General features: G+C 30.4%; 1 protein-coding gene across 1 annotated transcript; it reads left to right on the top strand.

The window, feature by feature from the left end:
- Window positions 1-703: 703 nt before the first annotated feature.
- Window positions 704-7,453, top strand: LOC128283961 (disease resistance-like protein CSA1). Its single transcript, XM_053021389.1, has 3 exons — window positions 704-1,993; window positions 2,073-2,822; window positions 7,403-7,453. Exons 1-3 carry the CDS (start codon window positions 704-706, stop codon window positions 7,451-7,453), a joined length of 2,091 nt encoding a protein of 696 aa, XP_052877349.1.
- The last annotated feature ends 4,239 nt before the right edge of the window (window positions 7,454-11,692 follow it).

Here is an 11,692-nt window from a genome sequence, read left to right as displayed (position 1 = left end):
TACATCTTGCATGCCTTATTAGTGTTATCCTTCAACATTATTGTAATATTTGTTATTTGTTTCAAATATGTTTATAGTTTTTCCACTTATTTATTCTTATTTAGTATCAACTTTGTTTCACATTATTTCGAAAATCATATTCTTGTTTTGCTAAGTAATTTCAATAATCGAGGCAATGTACCGATTTAACATTAAGTCATCGAGTTCATCGCTATGTTGGGTGAACGTCGATTGATTCGTGTTAAAGCGATATACCCTTCTCAAAAAACCAAAATAAACTAAAATCTCTCGTCTTTTTAATCAGACCACGATTAAATTTTACATTGAACTCGTATTTTTGAAAATCAAGACAACACATGTTTATGAGATACCAATTTTTGGGCGTCGCGAGGGCGCTAATACCTTCCTTGCGCGTAATCGAATCCCGAACCCTAATTTTTCTCTGGCTTTTTAACGTAGACCTTAACTCGGCCTTTTCCTCGTTTTTTTTAAAGAAAAAATTTAATAGGTGTCCGATCACACCTAGTAAAAAGATCGGTGGCGACTCCCGGTTTAATCTAAAATCAAATTTCAAATTCCAAGTTTTTAATCTCCACAATTAGCAGCCCGAAACTAAAATTTTTACGTCGCTACACTTACGAGGCTTAAGCTTTTGAATTTAAAAGGCTGCAAAAGTCTGAGGAGTTTTCCAACCAAAATTGGAATGGAATCTCTTGAAATGTTAATTCTTTCAGGTTGCTCAAAACTTCAAAGCTTTCCAGAGATTGATGGGAAAATGGAATGTTTGTTGGAGCTTTGTTTTGATGGGACAAACATTAAAGAGCTACCTTCTTCAATCGGAAATCTTAGAAGACTTGAAGTTTTGAATTTAAAAGACTGTAAAAGTCTTAGGAGTCTTCCAACCAAATTTGGAACGGAATCTCTTGAAAAGTTATTTCTTTCAGGTTGCTCAAATCTTCAAAGCTTGCCAGAGATTGATGGGAAAATAGAATGTTTATTGGAGCTTTGTTTTGATGGGACAAACATTAAAGAGCTACCTTCTTCAATCGGAAATCTTAGAAGACTTAAAGTTTTGAATCTAAAAGACTGCAAAAGTCTTAGGAGTCTTCTAATCAAATTTGGAACGGAATCTCTTAAAAAGTTAATTCTTTCAGGTTGCTCCAATCTTAAAAGGTTTCCAGAGATTGATGGCAAAATGGAATGCCTGCTAGAGCTCTATTTAGATGGGTCGGGCATTAAAGAGCTACCTATTTCAATTGGAAATCTGAGCAGTCTTGTTTTGTTAAATTTGAAAGATTGCAGGAACCTTGTGGATCTCCCAGGGAGCATAGGTGGGTGTAAAAGTTTAAAATCTCTTAATCTTTCTGGCTGTTATAAAGTCGAATATTTGCCAGAGAATTTGCAGCAAATAGAATTCTTGGAGGAGCTTGACTTAAGTGAAACATCCATGACAAAACCACCATCCTTGATTTTTCAATTTAAAAATCTTAAAGTTCTGTCTTTTAATGGGAGCAAGGGATCTTCTTCCAAGTTACAAAAATATCTGCCTTCTCTGTTAAAGGTAATCCAAAGAGAAAGGACAAATTCCATGGCTCTGATGTTGCCTTCGTTGTTAGGTTTGAGTTCATTAACAAGGCTGAATCTGAGGTACTGCAATCTTTGTGAAGGAGATATTCCTGGTGATATTTCTCGCTTATCCTCTATGAAAAAACTTGATCTTGGTGGTAACAATTTCGTCAGCATACCTTCGTGTCTTACTCAATTTTCCAAGCTTCAATTTCTTTTTTTGTCAAATTGCAAGGCGTTTAAATCGTTGCCTGAGCTTCCAACATGTATAGAGGGTGTAAGCGTAAGTGGTTGTACTTCTCTGGAAATAATTGCAAATCCATCAAAAGTTTGCAATTCAAAGGACTGGGTAGATATAGTAGGTGCTAATTGCTTCAGATTGGCTGAGAACATCGATGCCTTAACATTGCTGAAAAAGCATCTAAAGGTTCGTTAATATCTCTGTTCCTCTGTCTTATAATTATTCATCTTGTCTCTTACCAAACAACCAGAGGTTTATTTTGCAGGTAGTTGGAAATTCAAGAAAGAAGTTTGATATTATTATACCTGGAAGTGAAATGCCAGAATGGTTTAGTCAACAAAGGGGTGAGTCTTCGATTAAGATAGATCTGCCTCTGGAAGTTCGGAATGATAGTCAATGGATGGGAGTTGCTTTGTGCCGCATTTTTGTCAGTGATGATGCTTCAAGGAAGGCGCATGTCTCGTGTAGAGCTGTTACCCATGGTAGAAATTCTAGACAAGCCAATTGCACTCAATCTAATTTCCAGGGTAGATATCCTCGAATAGTCGATTGTAGTGGCTTGATTGCAAATTTTGGTTTAGAACAGCCCATAATGAAGGACCAGATTTTCATTCGTTATTTCTCTCGTGACAAGTTGTATCCAATTTCCTTGGAAGACAAATGTGGTGAACGTGAAACCAATAATTTATGGACAACAGATTGCTTAGATCAGGAATGCCATCAACTTGAGCTGTCCTTCGAAAGAGATGACAGTGTTAAGGTGAAGAAGTGTGGTGTTAGAATAGTGTATGAGAGAGACTTGGAAGAAACACAAGTGCTGCATAGTAGTCAGTGTTGTGCAAATTTTGAAGATATCCAGCAACACTTTGTTGATGATGGATCAATAGGTAGCGGTTCCCTAATAAAGCGAAAACGTAATATGTATGAGGAGATGGATGAAGGGCCGCAACCGAAACGAATGCAAAAAAATTTTCAATTCTATAATGGGCAGACTTGGGAAGAAGCACTAATTGTGGTGAACTACTTCATTGGCCTTCTCCTATTAAATTTTTTTTCTATGACTTTTTTTAATCTATCATATTATTTACAGTTTTTTTATTATTTCATTTAATGTATTCACTTTCCATATATTTACTCTACAATAAATGAGATACAATCTTTCAAATATATATAATTAACTTAAAAAATCTAAGCATATACATGTTGAACACAAACTCGTGTTCTATGCCTATCCTAAATTCAGATAACATTATTTTTTTTTAAAACTTCTAATATATTATTCATTTTTATATAATTACATTTTATGATTGCGGATTGAACAAAAGTAATGGGTTGGAGATAAAATGTGGAGGAAGTTTTGATTGCTCCATGAAGAAGCAACTAATAAGGTGCGAAGACCTTATACATAAAATGAGAATAATATATAACAAATATTAAATACCGTCTCATTGCAAAATCATCACGATTGGGCAGCCGATTTCTCAATGGGAAATTATTTGGCTTTGTTCCTTCTCCGAGCTAACCGGTAGGTCTATCCTATTGAAAAATAAAAAATACAATAGCATGTATTACAGATACTCTTTCTCACATTTAGAGTCTTCCTCCATGCTATCCCTTAAACAATTTTTTCCTTCCCTTTTTTTTATTAAAAATTTATTTAAAGCTTAATTAAATTAATGAATATGTAAACTTTTTAGTCATTTCTCAAGTAAGTTAGTATCTAATTAACTTATGATATTAATTCAGTTACAATTTTTTTTTTTTGAATACAAATGTCTAGAATTACCTATAGTCACTCATCAACCCTTAAATAGGTGGATAAATGTGTTTCAATGCACTCAAACCCATACCCTCCTGTATAGGTAACAATGTCGATACTAACTGAGCTAGAATTCAATCACAAATTATTATTTTTAATACAAATGCTTAGAACAACCTATAGTCTCTTCCCAACCCTTAAATAGGAGGATAAATGTATTTCAACGCATTTGAACCCATATTTTACTACATAGGTGAACTAGTGTCACGGGCCAAAGTGCAAAGCCCGTGACCAACACGCCATATGCATCCAATGGAGGTCTATTGTTTAGATAGGTATCATTCAGCCTACACGAACTGGCCCGGTTCAATAAGTTGTTGGAGAAGCATGTCAGATTGAAGCCTAAGTGGCCCAATGATGAAGATATGACAACATAGGCTATCTTGGTAACTAATCTTAAATGATTGAAAGGAATCATATCTTGTAAAGATTAGATTAGATTTGATAAGGTATATCTTATAAATCTCATAATTTAAGGTATAGGATTAATCTCATCCGTCGATGTAACTTGATCTTAACCGTCAGTTTTGAGGGAGCTCAGCTTTAAATAGAGAGCCTACCCTTCACTTGTAAATCAGGGTGTGTCAGAATCAAATCTTTCAAAGCATCCCACGAAATGCACTTGCACTCACCCTTTTCTTTAATTAGGGTCATAGCCCACCGCCGCTCATCCCGTAATAATCATCAATTTCTTCCAAAAGGTAGGGACACAAGGAGCTCGAAATAGATCCTATCATTCGAAACCGGGACAACGAAGTAAAGCAGTGTACTCTTCCACAAGAGGGTACCATGTCTACTTCCCCAAAAGTGAAGCAATCTGTCTGTTGGGTTCCAAAAGCGAGCAAGGGCTCGAATAAGTGCTCGTCTATCCGAACATCAAGCAAGTAAGATAAGTCTCCATAGTTACCGTAGAATAATTGCTTAGTCTCTTTGCCCCACGATCTCAAATTTCCTTAAGCTCTTGGAGATTATTCTGTGACACTTATACGAGTATAATCTGGCAAATTCAGACATATATCCTATAGCTATACTGTCTCCTTTTTCTAGTTGAGTTTGCTCGGACCATTTGTGGACGTTAATGTTGCCTTCCACTTTATCAAGAAGTCCGTTCTCCATAATAAAACTTCCTAACTTAGAAACTGACCACGAATCGATATCTTTGTAAATGCAAAATGACATGCAAGCAAAAGAAAAGAGATAGTCAGTATCACATGATATCAATAAATTTCAACGATAACTTATAAGGGTGATGTCTAAGTTTGGCTTATACGGTCCTTCGACATGGGGTTGGTTCTAAAGTTTGAGGTACCCGAACCAGCAGATTCCTCGATCCTCACCCATTATAGGCTCATTTGAATCGAGTTCAGTTCAGGGGAATACATTTCCCTATGGCTACACGGAGATGAAAATCTCACGAAACCATAGGTACGGATGTATCCCGAAAGTGATCCACTATCCCGCGGAGGCGAAAACCTCACGGCGTAGCTTCTCACTCCCACTTAAGGGTGTGACCACAGCGGTCATGCGAAATGCAATGCGATCAAAATATAGCATGTAATAATACAAACACATGTAATGCAAAGAGGATTAAATTTTAAAATTTTTAATTTCCGACATTAAGACAAAAGATAATCAATTACATGGCCTGACTCTCTTATTACGTCCCCAGTGGAGTCGCCAAGCTGTCGAAACCATTTTCATATCGTGGTGTTAGAAAATGGGAATCGATTTTAAAAATGAAAACGGGAGTCGCCACCAATCTTTTTAGGTGTGATTGGATCACCTTTAAAACATTTTGTTTTAAAATCATTAGTTTTGGTCCACGAAGTAAAAGAACGGGTTCGGGAGTCGGTTACGTACGAGGAAGGATTAGCACCCTCGTAACGCCCAAAAATTGGTACCTAATTGATTATCAAATGTCTTAAATGTCGAAAGAAAAAAAAATTTAAGATGTAGTCCTCTTTAAAATATTTTAACTTTGAAAATTGGGATTCACTAGAGTTAAAGTATTAAGTTATCTCTTTTTTTGAAATTCCTATCTCGAAGCAGCAAAACGCTATATCCAATAAGTTAGGACATATTGCTTTGAAATTCCAAGATACTAGCTTGCATTTAGAAAACCTTTAAAAAACTTAGAAGGGTGCTTAATTATTCGAATTCAACGAGAAAAGTGGCAACCCAATAAGTTAGGGCACTACTTTCTCGAAATTTCCAAACACCAAGCATTGCCTTATTTGCAAAAAATCTTATTTTGAGGTAACAAATAAATGAATAAAACGAATAAAAAGATAATAACAAATAAGCTAGGAAATATTCGAGATTAATAAAAACTAGTAATAAATAAACAATCGTTATATAAGACTAAAGAATGCTAGTATAGTGAAGATAATAATAATATTAATAGTAATAATACAAATAAAAATTTTGGAATGATGTGTGAAATTATATATATGTATGTGAATATATAGATAAGTAAACAATATATATAGTGAGTGAAGAGTAAAAGGTGAAGCAAGTGTATTTAAAGAGTAATGGGTAAAAATATAATAATAGTAATAAATATAATAGTAATAAATAGAAAATAATAGTACATTAATAATAATAGTATATGTTGATATCAATAATGATATATATATAAAAAAGAAATAATAATATGGTAAAAAATATGTTAATAAAAATAACAGTAGTAGTAATAAAAATAAAATAAAAATAAAAATAATAGTAATAATGATATTAATAATAGTAATAAAACAGAGAAAAGAAAATATATATATATATAATGATGAAAAGTAATGATAATAATTATTATAATAGTAATGATATAAAAATTAATGATGTAATAAGCAAATGAGTATAAAAAGAAAATATAATCATAGTAATAATAGTTGTAGTAATAATAATAGTAAGAAAAATAGTGATAATATAACAATAATATAACAAAATAATAATAATAGTCACGGAGATAATAATAATAATAATAATAATAATAATAATAATAATAATAATAATAATATAATAAAAATATAAACAACAAAAAAATAGCAATAGTAATAATAATAATGAAATGAAGGTAATAATAATAATAATAGTAACTAATATGCAAGAAAATAAAATACAATTATAATACCATAATGTTAAATAATAAGATAAAATATAAAAGAAAAGGCGAGAAAGGGCTAATTTGAACTCTAGATAGAAATTTGAAGTAAAATAATAAAGTAAAAAGAAATGGGATCGAAATGCTAATATACATAAGTATCAAAGCCAAATTAAAAGAAAAGGAATAAATGAGGCATGATTGAGTGTTTGCGCAAATGGGAAGGACCTAATGCACAATTTCCCCATTTTCAATTAAAAGACACATATTAGGCCTGTTAAACGGGTTAAAGTGCAGGCCTTCACAATCCCCCCTCCCTTTTCTTTTCTTCTTCTTTTTATTTCTTGTTCTTGAAGCTTAAAAGCAAAATCAAAAATGAAAAAAAAAAAAAAAGAAATCAAAAATTAAAAAAAACGTAACCTTTTCTCTTTTTTTTTTGCTCTTTTATTTCTGAAATATATCTGTAATACAATGCTCTTTTTTTTGTTCCCAAAAAAAACCTCTTGAATTTCAAAAAAAAAATCTCTTCTTGAATCTCAAAAAAATTTCTTCTCTCCAAAATACAATCAATTCCTCTCAATCCCCCTCCTTTTTTTTTTTACATTGAGATTATGGCTTTTATAAGCTTTTACCACTTGTTCTTCTTTTTTTTTAAATTTATTTGCCTTTTCTTTTGTAGGCAAATGGAGCAAAATGGGGTGGGTGGCTAATTATGGTGTGGAGTAGGTGAGATTAAGTTTTTCTTTTTTGATTTTTTTTTGATTTTTTTTTTAGGTTGGGTTAGTGTTTTGGGCTAAGTTTTGGGTTTGGTATTGGGTTTTAATTGGGTAGTTGAGTTATGTTTATTTGGGTTTGGTTTTATTGGGCCCCGGCAAAATTTGGGCCATACACATATCTTGTAAAGATTAGATTAGATTTGATAAGGTATATCTTGTAAATCTCATAATTTAAGGTATAGGATTAATCTCATCATCGATGTAACTTGATCTTAACCGTCGGTTTTGAGGAGCTCACTTTAAATAGAGAGCCTACCCCTCACTTGTAAATCACTCCATTCTTTATTGTTTCACTATTCTTTGTGAATAATAGAATATTGAGAGCATTTACTCAAACTTAAGCGAGTTTGAAACAAACGGATCGCCTAAGGCCGTACGGATTGTGAGACGAAAGATCTAACCTCATGGCACTAAGACTCAGTTACAAATTTAAATAATAGTATAGATGATAACTAAAATATAATATAAAGTATGTTTGGTTATGATAAAATCATGTGAAAATAATATATATTTATATATGAATATATAAAATTTTGTATAATGTAAATTATTAATATAGTAAAATTGGAAATTCATTAAAGATAATTATTATCTTAGAAAATATAGGAAAGGACATATGGTATGCTCAAAAGTAAAGTTGTAGGCATTTTAAGAAGAATTCTACAAACGTATTCCTTAATATCACTGCGCATGATTAGCACTGCTGGAACAGTTAGTCCCCGCTTTAACTTCACCCCACCCCCCCCAAATCATTTCCATAGTTCCCACAATGCCACTGTTGAAAACAAAGGCATTTCTATTTTTCCAAAGTTTCCAGTAGGCCATAGTAGAAAGAGTACCTTCAATCAGTTCCTTCCACACAAAAAAGTTCTTTGAGTTCCAGAGAAACTCATTGTTCTTCCAATTCCTAGTGCCCAATTGACACCATTTGGTACATCTTCCCAGATATTGGACAAAGCCCTCCAGAGAAACAAGCAATTAGAAGGATGTATAGAAGACGACCATTTACTTATTACCCCATACTTGTTTCGAAGGACTTTTAACCCGTAGCACATCCAGGTTAGAAATGACAATATTAAAAGTTACTTTAAGCATAAGGGCTTTATTGTGGTCTCGTACTTCCCTCAACCCAAGTCCACCATTCTTCAAAGGCATACAACATTTATCCCAACTCACTAAAGTTGGTTTACGTTTACCAGATGTTGACCCCCAAATAAATCCTTAAACCAGCTTCTCAATTTTGTTGCAATTGTCTTGATGATCACCTTAAACAAGACCATATGGTGATTGATCGATTTATAATGAGATAACAATTCCGATCCTGCCACCTTGGGCACCAACGCAATAAGAGTTTAATCCAAATCCAAAGGAATTGGGTCACCTTCAAAGCAGTTTTGAAGAAGCACTAATTGTGGTAAACTACTTCATTGGTCTTGTCCTATTAATTCTTTTTTTTATGACTTTTTTTTATCTATCATATTACTCACAGTTTTTTTATTATTTCGTTTAAAGTATTCATTTTCGATATATTTACTCTACAATAAATGAGATATAATCTTTCAAATATATATAATTAACTTAAGAATTCTAAGCATATACATGTTGAACACAAACTCGTATTCTATGCCTATCCCAAATTTAGATAACATTGTTTTTTTTTATATAAACAATCAATATATTATTCATTTTTATATAATTACATTTTATGATCACAGATTGAAGAAATGTAATCGGCTAGAGATAAAATGTGGAGGAAGTGTTGATTGCCAATAAGGTGTGAATCCTTTGTCAATATTTAGTTTACCCAAATTTATTGCCAAAGATACCTGTATTCTTTTAAATTTAAAATTTAGTCAATATACTTTAATTTTGAGATATTGAGTCTCTATACTTTTCTACTTAAAATTTTGGTCCATTAGTTAGTTTTGCTGTTAAAATGGTTGATTTGATTGTAATAAAAGGTAAAATAATATTTTAGCCCTCATTATTTATAATTTTGTGTCAATTTGGTCCATACTCTTTAAAATACATAAATAATTTTAAAAATGTTGTAAAATTATTTTTTGTATTTACAATATAATGTTTTAAAAGTTATTTTTGTATTTACAATAATTTTTTCAAAATAAAAAAAAATAGTGTTATTAACCTAGACCCATGGGTCGTTGCTCGGGTCCAAATAAATTTCTAAGTCCAGGCTCGTTTCAATTTGATTAGCCCAAAAAATCTACTTAACAGTTCAAAATTTAATAAAATATCATAAATAAATTTATTATATTAATATTTTATAATTAAATTAAAATTTAAAAATAATTTGTATTATTTAAAATGAATTTGGTTTGACTCGTGGCATAAAAATCTTTTTCCAAGCTCGATCTAAGTTAGGCCGATTCAGAGTTTATATCATTAATTAAAAAATATTTTATACTAATATTTTATATACTTTATAATTAAATGTACATAAAAATATTTTTAATGTATAATTAATCTTATTGAAAATAAAATTGTTCAAATTTAATTTAATATGGACTGAATAAATAACTCAAAATTTGGAGGGACCTTATTATTATTCATAGAGTAAATTAATAAACCTATCCATGGGTCAACAATCTGTCCTGCCCAATAAACCTAGTCAGGCTAGGTTTAGACAAGATTTTTTATGTCTCAGGGTGGCCGCCTGAATTCAATTTAAATAATAAAAATGTTTTTAAAATTAAATTATAAAACATATAAATATTAATGTAAAAAAACATTTTTAACAATTTAATAATTTTTTAATAGAGAAATGAGTTTTTTTGTTGAGTTGGGTTGAGCCACGAAATAGATTTGGGCTTGAAATTTTTTGAGCCTCGAGTCACAATCAAACTCATAGATAGATCAAAATAAATAATTTTATTTTTGAATTTTTTAAAAAAATTATATTTTAAAATTATTTAATTTTTAATTTATTAATTGTGCTTGTTAACTTTTAATTTTTTTCAACGTTATAATGCTTTTAATTGTCACAAAATTTTGTAACCTTCAAATACCTTTTAATTTATCTCTTTTTGAATATCAAAATGTGAATGTTGCTAGTTTCTTTTTAAAATAATTTGATAAAATTTTTAAAAATATTAATTTTTTAATCTAGATAAAATGTTATATTTTAATTTAATTAATTCATTTTAAATGTTAATTTTAATATTTTATTGATTTTTTAAATGCTTATTATATGATGTTTTAAAATAGGATAAAATATATAAAAAATTAATTAATCCTTTTAAATTTTTTTACTTATTAACTATGTTAACTTTTTTTTGAATTCATAAAAATTTTAATCTCTTCTAATTTATCTCTGATACTTTTTTTTATATAATAAAGAAATTTTAGTACAAGTCTAAAATATCATAGAAATCATTATTCTCTTGCACCTAATAATATTGCTCGTTGCTTGTCCCCTATCTCGATGCGTCTCACAAAGAGTGGAGGCTCCTCGAGAATAATTAATCGACCAGTATCAATACCAGCCTCTTTTGCAATATAGTCAGAAACCATGTTGCTCTCTCTCAATATGCATCGAAATCTCACTTGTCAATCCCTTTTGCACTAGGTATTTCTTATATTTTGAATATCAAAATTTGAATGGTGTTATTCTTTTGAAATAACTTGGGAAATTTTTTTTAAAGAGCGAATTTACTTAATCTAGATAAAATATTATATTTTAAATTTTATTTATAGTATTTCTATTGAATTTTGAGATGAATCTCAAAATTATATATGAACTTTAATTTAATGTGCAATTGTATCGTGAACTTTAATTTTGATTTAATCATACACATTTAAAGAAATAAATGCATCAATTTATTTTTGTATTGAATAAATATAATTATTTATATATGCAACATATAAACATAAAATGATATTATATCTATAATTGTATTAGTAATTTACAAGAATTGAATCAAATCAAAACTTCATGTATACAAGTTCACATTAAATTATAGTTCATATATAGTTAATATGTTATTCACATTTTTCTTTAATTTTTTTCATGCTTCCTTCTTCATTTTCCTTTTTTTTTTCTTTTATACCATAACAGATAACTCTCTCTCTCTCTCTCTCTCTCTCTCTCTCTTTCACCTTGATGGCAAAATAATTCATTGCCTATTTATAAGGCTTTCAATTTTGTTCATTGTCTTTAATTTTTTTAGTAGTTA

The sequence above is a fragment of the Gossypium arboreum genome, chromosome 11, assembly GCF_025698485.1.
Source record: "Gossypium arboreum isolate Shixiya-1 chromosome 11, ASM2569848v2, whole genome shotgun sequence".
NCBI lineage: Eukaryota > Viridiplantae > Streptophyta > Magnoliopsida > Malvales > Malvaceae > Gossypium > Gossypium arboreum.
Note: the sequence above shows the minus strand (reverse complement) of the source record. Positions and strands in the feature narration are given on the sequence as shown.